Source organism: Thamnophis sirtalis, unplaced genomic scaffold (genome assembly GCF_051295495.1).
Source record: "Thamnophis sirtalis isolate CommonGarterSnake01/CBP01778 unplaced genomic scaffold, rThaSir2_p1.2 scaffold_4, whole genome shotgun sequence".
Taxonomy (NCBI): Eukaryota; Metazoa; Chordata; class Lepidosauria; order Squamata; family Natricidae; genus Thamnophis; species Thamnophis sirtalis.
This window is the reverse complement of record NW_028261384.1, coordinates 1,622,994-1,637,918: the sequence shown is the minus strand read 5'-3', so window position 1 is coordinate 1,637,918 and position 14,925 is coordinate 1,622,994. Positions and strand designations below refer to the sequence as shown.

The following is a 14,925-nucleotide window of genomic DNA, read 5'->3' as shown; positions in this document are numbered from 1 at the left end:
TCTGATTGCGGGAAAGCTTTCGCCTGGCGGAAGAATCTGGCATCCCACCAGAGGCTCCACACCGAGGGTGGGCGTCCCTTCTCCTGCGCCGAGTGCGGCCGTGGTTTCAGCGACAAGCGCCACCTGACAGCGCATCTGCGTGGCCACATGGGCCTCCTACCCTATGCTTGTCCTCACTGCGAGCGTAGCTTTGCGCACCGTGCCGGGCTGGCCGCGCACCAGTGCGGGGGCCACACAGGACAGCGCCCCTTCGCATGCAATGAATGCGGCCGCTGCTTTGCTCACAAGCGCCATCTGCAGAGACACTGGCGCAACCAACACTCGGCCGAGCGTCCCTATGCCTGCGCGCAATGCGGACGTGCTTTTAGCACCCGGGCCAGCCTGCTGGCGCATGTCAAATCGCATGCCGGGCAGCGCCCCTTTGCCTGCCCTCTCTGTGGGCGCGCCTTCAGCCGCAAGTCGCATCTAGCCCGTCATGAGGCCGTGCACACCGGGCTGCGCCCCCATGCCTGCACCCAGTGTCCCCGCCGTTTCAGCTCCAAGACCAACCTGGTGCGTCACCAGGCAGTACACACCGGGCTGCGCCCATACATCTGCACCCACTGCGCCCGCAGCTTCAGCCGCAAGACCCATCTCTTGCGCCACGAGCGCACCCACACCAGCGCCCCACTGCCCAGCGCCACCGGTTGGGTGACTGCCTTGCCGCAGAGTTCCCTGCTGCAGCCGGCCGAGCAGCGCCCGCCTCTCCTGTTACCCATGGCGCTGGAGTCTCCCTGGCAGTGAGGGCCCCCTAAATCCTGCCCATCTTATGCCATGGGTATATCGTAGCTTCAGTGTCCTACGTCCTTTCCGAGCAGCTATTCGACTACGGGGAAACATTTTGGTGGCCCGGAAAAAAGACCGATCCGCAAAAATGACATTTACGCATCCTTGCAATGTTGTGGACCGTACAGCGGAGTTCCCCAACTTTTACAACTTTGTGGACGGGCGCTCTGTGGGAGTCGAGGATGTTTCTGTGCAAGTGGATGACATGAGTGGACAGCAAGCTCCTTTCCCCCAAGTTGCAAACACACACCTCCACCACTCGGGCTGATGGTGCACACACCTTCGCCCGGCACTCCTGTGACCCGGCTGCGAACAGACCGCAGCTGGGTAGTGTGCCGCGGCCGTGATATTGGGGACCCCTGCCTTAGCTCATCGAATGACCTGAATTACAACCTAATTTATTCCGACGGCCAGTCTCCAACGACCCCGTTCCCCCCCCCTTGCCTTTTGAGGTTTCTACAGTTGTGAACAACACAACCTCGTAACCACGGTTACAGAAGACACACCATGCTTTGTGTAGGACTGCGATCCAGAGACGGCTGACCCAGAGGTGGTGTGTGTGTGTGTGTCTGTGTGTCTCCCGTCTGAATCTCTCTCTCTTTTTTTTTTTTTGCAAAACACCTATTATCGGGGTGACTTTTAAATAAATTTTACATTTTAAATAATAACGGAAACACTGTTTTTGAGGGTGTGTGTGGAAAAATAAGAGTAGACAAATCATTTTAGTAGCGTCATAAGGCAAATATAAAAGTACGTTTTGTAATCTTTTTCTTTGATGTAAACAATAAAAAAAATGAATTCTGCCTCTGGTTGTCCTTTTCCTCCTCCTCCTCCTCTAAATTGAGGTCAGGGAGATGTGTTGTGCCCCCCGGGGGTGGTGTTTTTCTAAGTCGAAATATACTGAAATATAAAATATAAAGGAAGAACACAAATACATTTCATACCATTTTGGAGTGTGTTCAACTTTTTAGAGCACTTTGAAAACAACAACTGGAAAAGCCTTCAAATATATCTTCTGGATGCTACAGTGGTGAAATTCTATTATCTCTTGTCTGCCTTGTAGATTAAACGAGGAGATTAAAATGTTGTGTATTTTAGTCTGCACCACGAATGCTCTGAATATTTAAAAGAAAATGTCTATAGTTGAACCGCAGGAGTCCTCGGTGGGTCTCCAGGATGGGTTGTTTTCTTGGCGACCTCTCATGACCCAACTAGGGAATGTCAGCAGGGCTAGAAGGGGGACAGTGTGGCATAGTTGGGTCACGGAACATCTGCAAGGAAACCACAAAGCTCAGAGAACATCAGAGACCCCTTCCTGCCCCTTCTTAGAAACCCCTCTTCTTCCGAGCACTGATGATGTTACCAGATTCGGTAATAAAATGTCTGCAAGGAAATAGCCAAGCTTAGCACCGAAGACTCCACAGTCATCCTCTTCCGTTTTAGTACTGATGATGTTCCCTAGTTGGGTCGTGAAACATCTGCAAAAAAAACCCCCACCCAGCTCAGAGATCAAGGACCCCCCCCCAGTTCTCTTCCTTGTCCTCTCGAACTCCATTGTCTTCTGACACTGATGACGTAACCTACCTGGGGTCCCGAAACGTCTGCAAGAAAGCCATCCAACCACCCCACGTGTCCATCATTGCTGGGCTGTGGATTTGAACCCAGGTGCGGCTTCCAAATCCTGGTTTCCTTATTCTTTTGGAATTAAGCTCAGGGAATCTGGGTTTAATGTATGAATCCAGGCTTCGTGTTGGTCAGCCGTAAGAGTGGGTCACAACCTGGCCAGGGTTTCCTCCAACAAACCAGGTTTAATCCAATCATGGCTTGGGTTAGAACGACCAGCCACCTTCGGAAGAGGAACCACAGCCAGTCCTCGACGTATGACCAAAACGGAAGGTATGCCAGATGCTCCTTTGTGAGTCCCACCCGTTTTTACGACCTTGGCAGGCCGTCGTCATTAAGCGAAGCGCTTCCCTTGTTACAACTTAGTTACCCAGTTGTGAAGCAAATCAGGACACACACACATAGGCGGACTTTGGCTCGCCCGAACAGTTGTGAGGGAGGGGGAATCATGTGCCCCCCCATTCCCAGGATGCAGGGACCATCGTAAATATGAGTTGAAGTGGCTGAGTGTCTGAATTTAGATCCTAAGCATGTGGGAAAAAAGTTCTTTTGTTTTTTTCCAGAACCATACTTCCTGTCGAACAGTTGCTCCATGGACAGTCATAAATTGAGGACCATAGGAAAAGAGGGAGGGGCTACGTCAGCCCAACCAGGAGAAACCAGGCAGTTGTGGCTCTTCAAGGGGGTCTCCCACCCTACCCCCAAATATCAACCCCGGGGGTGGGGGAGGTAAGGAATAGGGAGGTGTAACTAGTTCCGCCCCCCTAAGTCCCTCCCCAATTCAGCCCTTCCTGGGAAAAATCTCCCTTCCCCATATGTCCCCATCCCCCCCCCCCCCCAGAAATCTTGAAAACCATGTTGACTTATTCCCAGATGAACAGATGAGTTGGAAGGGACCTTGTAGGTCATCTAGTCCACCCCCCCAAATTAAGGGCTTATTGGACACCCCTTCCCTTGGAAGCCCCCCCCCCCCCGGGAAGAGCAAATGCTTGGAATTGTGGTTTAATTCAAGCTGCGGGGGGGGGGGAGAAGAAATAGCCTCCCTCCTCCTAACGTTTCTCCCCCCCCTTGAAACTCTAAAAAGAGACCCTTATCCCAGCCCACTCCCGCAATCGCGTGAGACTACGCTTCCCATCCTCCCCCGCCGGTGGATAAGTTTGCGGACCCAACGGGGGGGGGGGGGAGGGCGCAACTTCCCTCTCCCCAGGCTGCTGGTGGCGCCGCGAGTGCCCGGGTTGCAGAAAGGCTGCCGCCTCCCCATTTTTTTCCTCTTTCATGGGGGGGGGGGCGGAGAGGGGGGAATCCAGCCTTGCTGGGAATGCAGCAGCGCTGCGCCTTTAAACCGGGTTTAACCCGGGCGGCGTTCCAGCCCCCCTCCACTCCCTCCCGCGAGGCGTTGCCTTGGCAACGCGGGCGGTTTCTGGCCAGGGAGGGGCCCGGAACAGCCGGAGGGAGGAGGAGGAAGAGGAGCAAGAGGGTAAGGGGCTGCCTGGTAGGAAAAGAATGGGGGGTGCCTGAGCCCCCCCCCCCACCAAAGACCCCAGGAGGGCAGGGAGGGAGGAAGGATGCTCGGATACCACAGGGTTGCCATGGAGACGCCGGGTGAAAGATGCAGATGAAGGCTATTGCCTCCCCCCCTTTTCTCCCCGTTTGCATCTGCGCCCCTCTGTTTGGGGGGGTGTTGCCCGTGGATGGGGGAGATGGGAACTCAGCCCCCCCAAATGGCAGCGGGAGGTGGGTCCCTGCAACAGCCCCATCCTTGGAGACCCTCCTTAGCAACCCTGTGTTTTGGGGATGGTTGCTGGGGCACCTAGCATCTCATCAGTGGGGTTTTTTTGGGGGAGGGCTTTTTGGTTTTTGGGGTGAGGATTGTTTTTTTTTGGGTGGGTGTCTCTTGATCCAGGTGCAAAAAGGCAAGGCCCAGTCCCAGTTTTTTCTCTACTCCCCCCGCCCACCGCAACAACCCTGCGAGGTGGGGAAGGCTGGGAGAAAGTGATCAATCCCCCCCCACCCCTTTACCACCATCACCCCACTACCCCCTTCCCTGATAAGATCAAGCAACACACACACACACACACACAGACACCTACCTCTGGATTATCCGCAGCAACAGCTCATAGACCGCCCCCAAAGCGTATTGCTTGAGGACTAGTGCCTTGGGCATGGGCCATGTCCTGAAAAGATGCCAAAGAGATTTGGGGTATAAGATTGTAGCAATAGTGGTTTTATAGGACTCATCCAGCCTTGTCTTTTTCAAGTAGAGCAGGAATCTAAGGACTCTTAGTTAAGTTTTTATTTTCTTGTGTTTATTTGATGTTCTTATTCATTTGATTTTATTCTTTTTTATGGCTTTTGTATTACTTATTTGATTCCCTTTACTTTTATCATTTGATTTCATTTTGTATTTGATTTTATTGTTTTGTTTTATTTTGATTGATTTGATTTCTTTTTTGTCATTATTTGATTTATATTTGATTTTATGCTAAGGAGTTTGACGTTCTACTCCCCCTCCCCACCTGAAAGGAACTCTGTTTCAACTGCCAATTGCCTTATGTTAACACACTCTGATGCTAAGGAGTTACACAGTCTACATTAATTTTCAAGCTTTAAGTGTCAATATATCAAGACCAATCGCATAGTTTCATAGCGAAGCACTGTTATCCAGCTAGTTGTTATTATTTGATTGATATTAGATTTTATTGTTTGATTGTATTTAATTTATTGCATTCATTTTTAATTTCACTTTATGATTTTACTTTTTTATTTTATTATTTCATTTCTTATCCTTTATTTTTTATTCTGCTATTTGGTTTATTTTTTTTAATCTTTTATCATTTTATTTATTTTTCATTTTATGATTTCACTTTTTGTTTCGGTTATTTATTTATTATTTTTGTATTATTGTTTTATCTTCTGTATTACATTATATTATTTATTTTACATTTTATTGTTTTATTTTTATTTTAATTATCAAATTTATATGCCACCTGTCTCAGTATCGAACCGGCTGTTTCCTCTCCTCTTTCTGGGACCTCAATCGCAGGGTCCCTCACATGAGGCAAATGAGAGATGCAGGACATCTTCCCCTGAGGACCAGGGACTTGCAGGAGACCCCTCCCCAGGACAGAATGGCAGCCGGAACCATGAAAGCCCACTCGGTGACTTTGGGCCAATCACCAGGAGGCTAGGTGTTCTAGTCCCGCCTTAGGCATGCCATGTCTATGGGCTATGTGATCCCTGAGCAAAGGCAACAGGGAAGCCAGATTTGCTGAACGGCCGTGTGACAAACTTGAAAAAAATGCAGAGATTCACTTAACGACAATGGAATGAAAGGTCATAAAACAGGGCAAAAGTTGCTGGAGCAATGTCGCGCCAAAGTGTAGGAATTTTGGGCTGAGTTGCCGTCATAAGTAGAGGACTAGTTGTCGTCACACTCCCCCCGGCTCTCTTTTTGATTTTACGCCTTTCCCTTCCCCGCAGGAGGGACGGCTTAGATCCAACCAGTCCTTCCGCGGTCGCAAAATGAGGCGTAAGAGCAGCGCAAGTTAAGCCGAAGACGACTGCTTCCGAGACCTTTTCCAGAGGAACCGAAATGGACTTCCGGAGCGAGAAAAGCGACGATCCAGACCACAACGGCAAGATCACCGTCCAGCTGCTAAAAAGCCGGACGGGAGAATTCGATCTCGAGTCCATCCTGCTGTTGAAGCTGAGAGGCCTCGGGATTCTGGAACTGGGCTGCCTCGGTGAGTGCGCCAGCTTGGAGTGGCTCGACCTGTCGGGAAACGGCTTGACCCACCTAGGCCCGCTGGCCTCCCTCAAAGCGTTGGCCGTGCTCAACGTCGCCGCCAACCGCATCTCGAACCTGGAACCCCTGAGCGGCTGCGAAAGCCTGCAGAGCCTCAATGCATCCGGCAATCAGCTGCGCAACCCGCAGCAGCTGCAGTGCCTGGCCGGTTTGCGGCATCTAGACAATGTGCGCTTCCACAACGGCCCGGCCCGGCTCAGCAACCCTTTCTGCACCACCGCCAGCTACCCGGCCATCCTGGTGGAAATGTTCCCGCGGGTTAAAGTGATTGACGGCGAACGGGTATCCGGACGGGGTAGTGAGCTCTACCAGCTGTGCAAGGATCTAGACCACTCGCTGCAGCGTTGCAACAACGCCGGGGGTCTTGGTGAGACAGCCGGCCAGGCTCAGCCCTGGGTGGAAGAGGGCTATTGGGAGGTCCAACCAGCCCGGAGGAGCTCCATCGTGGAGGAAGCCTACAACCAGTTCAGCGAGGCTTTGCTGGAGTGCCGGGAGTTGAGTAAGCAGGCTGACCACAGCATCAGCCAGGCTGAGCGGGCGCTTGGTGGAGGGCGTCCTGATGCCAACTCGTACCTCTTTTGAGGCTGCCAGCTGCTGAGCGTCGGATGTGCTGGGGAAGGGTTCTACGATGACTCGGGATGGCCAACTCACTACAGCCAACTTACCATGGCCAACTCACCACAACAAATTCACCACAACCAAATTGCCATGGTCAACACTGGCCAACTAGCCATGGCCAAGTCTCCCCAACAAACTCACCACAACAAACTTGCCATGGTCAACACTGGCCAACTAGCCATGGCCAAACTGTCTAGGGCCAACTTGCTATGGCCAATTATCTATGGCCAACTTGCCATGGCAACTTGCCACACCAATTCACCATTGCCAACTGTTTATGGCCAACTAGCCGTGACCAAGTCTCCCCAACCAACTCATCACAACCAACTCAACACAATCAACTTGCCATGGTCAACACTCTATGGCTAACTAGCCATGGCCAACCTGTCTATGGCCAACTAGCCATGACCAACTTACCACAACCAACACAACCCAACCAATTGGCCATGGTCAACTTTCGATGCCAACTCTCCATGGAAGAATTATACAAATATTGAAGAAATGGTGGTACAGAAAGAAGAAAAAAACAAGGAGAAGAAGAAGGAGAATGAGGAGATGAAGAAGAACGAGGAGGAGGAAGAGGAAGAGAGGAGGAGATGGAAAATAAGAATGAGGAGGGGGAGGAGGAAGATCCTCAGTGCTTGGAGCTTAGTTGTTTGTTTTCTTGCAGACGTTTCAGGACCCAGCGAGAGAACATCATCAGTGTTAGAAGGGATTGTGGTTTGTGGAGAGGAGGGGGAGATGAAATGGTGGAGCAGAATGCTTCATGAAATGCTGCCGAAAGGGGGACAGAATCAAATGGGAAGGCCGACAATTAAAATAATGTCCAAAATTTTAAATTCTTCGAAATAACTGTATTGTTGAATTGTCCTGCTGCTATTTGGCTATGGCGAGTTGACACCCCCCCCCCAAAAAAAGGAAAAGGGGGGAAACCCACGAGGACATCTATGCCATCCCCCAAGGGCAGTGGTCACTTCCCAGGCAGGCTTTTGATTTAAGAGCACGGTGGTCCTTGTTTGTGTGTGTATGCGTATGTGGGCACCGTTGAGCCTGCTCCAAAAATCCCCCTCCCCAATAATGCTTAACAAGGTAACCGCAATTCTTTGTTCCAGATTAATCCCCCTTAAGCGAGCATTATGAAACTCGGCCTGCCTGACGTAGCCGCTTCCACTCTTTTCTCGTGATGGGGTGGGCGGGGGGTCAAGCCAGGATGCTTCTGAACCCCCATTCTGGGGGGGGAGGGGCTAGAAATTTCACAAAGTGGAGACACGACAACCTATTAAAAAACAAACCAACATCGGCACGTTTGCAATTTCCTTTTTTAGTGTCTGTGTAACGAAAAGATGGCGCGCAGATTTGCAAATCGGGAAGTCAGAATTTGCTATCCGAAGCGAATTCGTGCAGCCCCATTTCACCCCCGGGACATTCCCACAACCTCCGCAGCCCTGTACTGTTACGCTGCATGTTGTTGGTCTCCCACCTGGTCATAGAGAGGCTCGGCCCCTTCCCCAAAATCGCAGAGGCTTCTTAGCAATAGCAATAGCAGTTAGACTTATATACCGCTTCCTAGGGCTTTCAGCCCTCTCTAAGCGGTTTACAGAGTCAGCATATTGCCCCCAACAACAATCCGGGTCCCCATTTTACCCACCTCGGAAGGATGGAAGGCTGAGTCAACCCTGAGCCGGTGAGATTTGAACAGCCGAACTGCAGAACTGCAGTCAGCTGAAGTAGCCTGCAGTGCTGCATTTAACCACTGCGCCACCTCGGCTCTTCTTGAACCTTGTTGCAAAGTTGCTTTGTTTCAAGAGGCAACTGGAATTTTTCAGGGTTTTTTTTTTCTTGAAGAGGTTTTGCTTCTCATTCAAGAAGCTTCTTCAGTTCTTCAGTCAGAAGTGAAAAAGCTTCTCAGATGAGAAAAGAAACCTCTTCAAGGCAAAAACAACAATCCCAAACTCTGATTGGATGGGGGGACGGACGGACAGAAGGATTAATATTCCCTGCAGACAGCTGGTCATTTGCATTCTTTTTAAAGAGCCCTTTGAGGCCACTTGAAGAGTTTTTGGTGTCCTCGGGGTCACACCTGAGTAGTGCAAATAGGGAACTGCAATTTGTACTATTTGCACTACTCGGGTGACCTTGAGGACCCTGACAAAAACAGACCTCCAAGCGGCCTCAACAACTCTCTAAAAAGAATGCAAATGAATAGCTCTGCACAAGGAGTATAAATCCTTCCGTTCCCCACCATCCAATCAGAGCTTGGAGTTTTGTTTTTCCATGAAGAGGTTTCCCTTCCCATCCCAGAAGCTACTTCACTTCTGAGTGAAGAGCTGAACTGTTATTCCGAAGAGAGGAAACTTCTCGGATGAGAAGCAAAAACTCTTCAACCAAAGAAAAAATCAAGAAAGGCCAGTTGCCTCTTGGAAAAAAGCAGCTTTTGGCACAACCGCCACCTGGAATGGCTGAGAATTTCCACAGAGATCTTGCGCCCCCTTTGCTTCTGGCATGGCTGCACATGACAGACCCCCAAGGACACCCACGGAACAGAAATGACAAGAATTGGTGAACTTGTAATTTTATTAGGAGAATCAAAAGTGAGGGGAGAGGTGAGGGGGCTGATGCTTCTGGAAGATGGACTTCAGTCGGAGAGGGGCAATGCACGGATGCCCGCTAGGTGCCAGTCAACCAACCACGCAACTCTGTATTGGGGAGGGGGAGAAAGAAAGAAAAGGGGAGACCTTCAGCATCCTGCCATCCAGATAGCAAGCAGTCCAAACAAGCCCAGCAGTATTGGGATATATATGGCCAACTTACCATGGCCAACTGTCTATGGCCAACCAGTCATGGCCAACTCTCTATGGCCAACTCAACATGGCCAACTCTCTATGGCCAACTAGGTTCAGAGGAGAGTTCAGGACAATTCGGTAACATCACTAGTATTAGAAGCAGGGGGGGAGGAGGAGGAGGAGGAGGAAGAGTGTGGGACCCCTGGGTGCTCTAGTTTTTTGAGTTGGTATGCCTAGTTGTTTTCTTGCAGACATTTTGTGACCCAACGAGGGAGGGGTGTGTGTGGAGAGGAGCAGATGAAGAAGAACAAGAAGGAGAAGGGGAAGGAGAAGACGAAGGAGAAGAACGAGGAGGAAGAAGAGGAAGGAAGAGAGGAGGAGAAGGAAGAGAAGAATGAGGAGGGAGAGGAGGAAGATCCTCAGTGCTCGGAGTTTAGTTGTTTGTTTTCTTGCAGACATTTCAGGACCCAGCGAGAGAACATCATCAGGGTTAGAAGGGATTGTGGTTTGTGGAGAGGAGGGAGGAGGAGGAGGAGGAGGAGGAGGAGGAGGAGGAGAATGGAGTTCTTGATAGTCTCAGAGCTTAGCAGTTTTCTTTGCCGATCTTTCAGGACCCAACCAGATAACATCCTCCGTGCACCACTCCCGTAACTTAGTTGGGTTATGAAACGTCTGCCAGAAAACCACCAACCTCCGAGACCATCAAGGATACCATCCTCCTCCACTCCACAAACCCTCCTTTCCTTCTAGCCCTGATGACGTTACCTAGCTGGGTCACGAAACGTCTGCAAGAAAACCACCCGGCTCAGAGAGAACCAAGGACCCCGTAGTCGCCCTGCTTCTGCTCTCCCTCCTCTCTACACACACCTCTGTCTCTTCTAGCACTGACGACGTTCCTTAGCTGGGTCACAAAACGTCTGCCAGAAAACCACCAACCTGTGAGACCACCAAGGACCCCTCAAATCAAACGTCCCTGCAGAGCTGCCCAGCCCCTTGCTTGGAGGGTGATACCCAAACCTACCTTTGGTGCCATTCTTCCACCACCGATGCCCATCCCCTCCTACTCTCGGGCTGTGGATCCAGGACTCCCACCCCCCCACCCCCGCATAAAAAGGCTGGGTACCAGGTGTGCCGGGAACGATCAGGAAGGAAGTCCGACGGAAAAGGCAAACTTTCCAGGCAGGTATTGTTCTTCGTTGGCCGACTTGACGATCTGGCATGCCTCTTCTTGCCGCTTCCTCGCTTCCTGTAGGGAGGAGAAACCGGGAGAGGGGGGGGCTGGCACCTCCAAAGATAGAGGAAAGTGGGGGAGACACTCCACTTTTGCAGACCGGGGAAGAGGGGGAAATGATGCCATTCCCAACGGGGGTGATCGGCAAAAGACCTCGGTTTACTCCCGAAAGAATTGGAAAGAATTCCCGCTTATCTGATTTGCGGCCATGCAACGATTCCAAGCTAGATGCTCGCTTGACTCCTTCCTCCCTCCGGCCTGGTTGCCCTCGACCGGCCCAATGGGAACCAAACGGAGTCATGGAATAATGGAGGTGGAAGGGACCTCGGAGGTCATCTAGTCCAACCCACCGCCCGGGGAGGAGACCTTAGAGGATCACGGAATAACAAAGCTGGACCTTGAAGGACCAACTCTTTCATTCCACGATTATGTAAGGGTCTCCTACTTGAGCAGGTGGCTGGACTAGAAGACCTCCAAGGTCCCTCCCAACTCTGTCATTCCATGACTCTGTTTGGTTCCAATCAGGCCAGTCGCGGCGTCACCCTGTCCGAAGGCCCACATATCCAGAGGATAACCAGTTCTGCTGGCATTGCCAGCCAGGCCGGAGGGAGGAAGGAGTCAAGCAAGCATCTAGCTTGGAATCGTTGCACGGCCGCAAACGACATAAACATGAATTCTTTCCAATTCCACCAAGCCTTCTCTGGCCGTTCCCGGTGGAAAACAAGCCAAGATTCTTGTAATGTTGGTGATCGACAATGAAGGATCAAGCGGAGGTTGATATTCCTGAGTGGTTCAGGGGGAGGGGGGGCTCAGGCCTCACCCCAGCCCTGACAGCACCTGACAGCACCTAGCTGACGATGCAATGGGGATTTTCTGACTTCGGGGTCTCCTCTCCCTGGGGAGAAGCAGAGATGTGGGTGTTTGGCAGCGGATGAGGGAGAGGGAGGGGAGTGCTGACCCACCTGGAAGATGGGATTGTTTTCGGATAAGCATCGGAGGGATTTGTTGATAATGGTCCCGGGATTGGTGGCATCAAACTTGAAGCAAGCCAGGCATTTCTGCCTCCTCTGGGGGGGGGGGGGGAGAGAAAAAGAGAGAAAGAAGAAAAGAGAAAAAGAAAAAGAAGAAAGAAATGAGAGAAGGACAGAAAGTGAGAAACACGGGAGAAAGAGAAAGAAAGAAAAGAGACAGAAAAAAGAAAAAAGAGATAAGAGAAAGAAGAAAAGAGAAATAAAAAAGAGAGAAATGAGAGAAACACAGAGAAAGACAGAAAGACAAAGAAAGAAAGAGACAAAGGTGAGAAAAAGAGGAAAATAGAAAGAAAAGCAATGAGAAAGAGAAAGAAAATGAGAAAGAAAGAAAGAAAGTATAGAAAGGAAGAGACAGAAAAAGAAAAAAAGAAAAAGAAAAAAAGAAAAAAGAAAGAAACAAAGAGAAAGAAAGAAAGAAAGGAGACACAGAAAGAAAAAGGAGAAAGACAGAAAGAGACAGAAAGAAAAAAAGAGAAAGGAGAGAGACAGAGAAAGAGGAAGAAACACAGAAAGATACGAGAGAAGAGAAAGAGAAAAGAAAGAGAAAAAGATGGAAAAGGTGAAACAAAGAAAGAGAGAAGGAAAAGAAAGAAGGAGAAGGAAAAGGAAGGAAAAGCAAAAAAATAGAAAGAGGGAGAGAAAGAAAGAGAGAGGGAGACAAAAAGAAAAAGGAGAAAGGGGGAGAGGGAGAAAGAAAAAAAAGAGAGATAGACAGACAAATCATGGTTAAATTCACAACAGACCCCTAAAGAAAAATGTGTCTATTCATCCTCAAAACAGTTCAAACAAGACGGCTATATGAGAAGAAAAATTCCCCAGTGGAACTGCCGGCCACAAGAAGCCGTGGCTGCTGCTCCATCACTGGAGGTTTCAAAGAAGAGACTGGACAACCCTTTGTCTGGAACGGTGGAGAGTCTCCTGCTTGGACACGGGGGGGGGGGGGGGTTGGACTAGAAGACCTCCAAGGTCCCTTCCAAATCTGTCACTCTTCTCCAGCAGCTGGTTGGACTAGATGACCTCTAAGGCCCCTTCCAAGGCTGCGACGCCGAAGAGTTTTCTGTGTGTCTTTTTGAGGTTTGGCTTGCGAAACAATGACTTTGTCAATTGTGTTTCGCAAGATTTGGTTCCAGGGGGGGGGGAGAAAAAAAAGGGGGCGGTCCATAACGTACATACATGTGTTTGTGTGTGTGTGTGTGTGTACTCACGCCGCCTGGTTTGATCTGGCAGTTCTGCCTCCTCCACAGATGTTTTCTGCAAACCGTCTGGACGAGATCCACTTCCAACTGGACGTAGGTGCCCATCTGTAACTCCTGCGAGCAACACAAGAGTTCAAAGGAAAATTCAAATTAAAAGCGAAGGAAAATTCATTTAAAGGCTAATAAAAAAATCAATTAAAAGCAGGGTAAGGAATGGCAGAGACCCTCCCAGGGCCAAGAAGAAGGTATTTTGGGAAGGGGTTCTCTTGAGGTCTGTGGGGGGGGGGGGAGGTAATAACAGCATTCCAATATTTGCAGGGCTGCCCCAAAGAAGAAGGCCCCCCCCTCTATTTTCCAAAGCACCAGAAGGCAGGAGAAGCAACCTAGAATGAAGGAGAAATTTCCTGACGGTGAGGACAATTAACCAGTGGAACTGCTTGCCACTTGTGGGTGCTCCAACACTGGAGTTTCAAAGAAGAGACCAGGAGAATCACTTGTCTGGAATTAGGTAGAGGGTCTCCTGCTCTGGGAGACTAGATGACCCCCCCCCCCCAAGGTTCCTTGCAACTCTGAGATTCTGTCCTTCTGTAATTGTCTCCTGCTTGAGCAGCAGGTTGGACTAGATGACCTCCAAGGACCCTTCCAACCCTGTTATTCTATGATTCTATAAAGGTGTCCTGCTTTGAACAGGGCGTTGGGCTAGATGACCTCCGGGGTCCCTTCCAACTCTTTGTCATTCTATGATTCTGCTGTTGGAGCAGGGGGCTGGACTAGATGACCCTCCAAAGCGCCTTTCTTGAACTTGCGGAGTTAAACAACTCCGCACCGCCAACTACTAAGTCGAAACCCAACGGAGGAGCAGCTGCCAACAGCTGGAATGCAATGGAACTTCCCAAAAGCGAAGCAGTCTCTCTGATACCCGCCTCCCGTCCCAACTCACTCGCTACCCCTTTCCCTCCCCCTTCTCCCCTCTCGCCAGCGGGGACTTTCCCCGGGGCGTCGGCCCGGGAAAACGAAGCCCACGCGTTTCTCTCTCTGGCGCAGCTTTCAAAACGACCCCACTCCCACGCGTACTGACCTCCCACCAGCTCCCTGGAGGTCCCACTTCGAAACGCCCCCCCGAAAGGACTTCCACGCGTGGTAACCTCAACCAGCTCCCTGTCATCTCGGAACGACCCCCTGCGCCCCCCGGCCGTGGAAATCCTTCTGCCACGCGTGCCGACCTCCCACCCCTTCTCCCTTGTGAGCTCCCCACGGAACGCCGTCCAGACTAGACTCCCTCCCCTTTGGTGGAAGTTTTCCATTACTCCCACGCGGGCTGAACTCCCACCAGCTTCTTGGTCTCCGCTGGGAACGCCGCGCGGATGAAGCTCTCCCTCCGTGGAAGCCCTCCGCCCGCTCCCACGCGTGTTTGTCGCCCACAGCCCCCACACCTCCATCGCTTCTCTGACCGCCTGCCCTCGGAAGGCAGCCTGGACCAGGTTCTGCCCGTGGAAATCCTCCAGGACTTTCTCCAGCGCGTTTTGCAGCACGGCCGGCCGGCCGAACTCAATCAGGACTAGCAGCACGCACAGCAGCAACCAACGGGACATCGCGAACTTCTGTGCGGGTCCGCCTGCGCTCCTTTTTACGCTCTCTTGGAGCTGGGGTGGGTGGGTCATCGGCCCGCCTCCCTCCCCACGCCCCCTTGTTATTGTCCCGCGAGGGAGTGGGGCAAAGATACGCCGCCCCCCTCGGCTTCTTTGGGCTGCAGACTCCCCCCCCCCGCCCCGAATTGCAAAATTTCCGCTGGCTTCTCCGAAACTCGCAGCCC

The 14,925-nt window shown here is 51.1% G+C and overlaps 3 protein-coding genes across 3 annotated transcripts; 2 read left to right on the top strand and 1 right to left on the bottom strand.

The window, feature by feature from the left end:
* On the top strand, positions 1–1,622 carry ZNF467 (zinc finger protein 467; the record flags this gene model as incomplete). The annotated part of the gene is given in 1 exon segment (XM_087712331.1): positions 1–1,622. A coding segment is annotated over 1 exon segment (783 nt), but the record flags the coding sequence as incomplete, so codon positions are not given.
* Positions 1,623–3,801: 2,179 nt separating this feature from the next.
* Positions 3,802–8,036, top strand: LRRC61 (leucine rich repeat containing 61). The gene is made up of 2 exons (XM_014056344.2): positions 3,802–3,925; positions 5,929–8,036. Exon 2 carries the CDS (start codon positions 6,041–6,043, stop codon positions 6,833–6,835), a length of 795 nt encoding a protein of 264 aa, XP_013911819.2. The 5' UTR covers positions 3,802–3,925; positions 5,929–6,040; the 3' UTR covers positions 6,836–8,036.
* Positions 8,037–9,427: 1,391 nt separating this feature from the next.
* Positions 9,428–14,792, bottom strand: RARRES2 (retinoic acid receptor responder 2). The gene is made up of 5 exons (XM_087712332.1): positions 14,546–14,792; positions 13,122–13,226; positions 11,848–11,952; positions 10,778–10,900; positions 9,428–9,567 (listed from the first exon to the last, which is right to left on the bottom strand). The coding sequence occupies exons 1-4, from the start codon at positions 14,771–14,773 to the stop codon at positions 10,796–10,798; spliced, it is 543 nt and encodes a 180-aa protein (XP_087568458.1). The 5' UTR covers positions 14,774–14,792; the 3' UTR covers positions 9,428–9,567; positions 10,778–10,795.
* Between the last annotated feature and the right edge of the window lie 133 nt (positions 14,793–14,925).

Coding starts and splice junctions, on each gene's coding strand:
- RARRES2 (XM_087712332.1), bottom strand. CDS start 14,773: ATGACCCACCCACCCCAGCTCCAAGAGAGCGTAAAAAGGAGCGCAGGC. Junction 11,953..13,121: donor GCCAGATCAAACCAGGCGGC/GTGAGTACACAC, acceptor CCCCCCCCCCAG/AGGAGGCAGAAATGCCTGGC. Junction 10,901..11,847: donor AAAACAATCCCATCTTCCAG/GTGGGTCAGCAC, acceptor TCCTCCCTACAG/GAAGCGAGGAAGCGGCAAGA.
- LRRC61 (XM_014056344.2), top strand. CDS start 6,041: ATGGACTTCCGGAGCGAGAAAAGCGACGATCCAGACCACAACGGCAAG.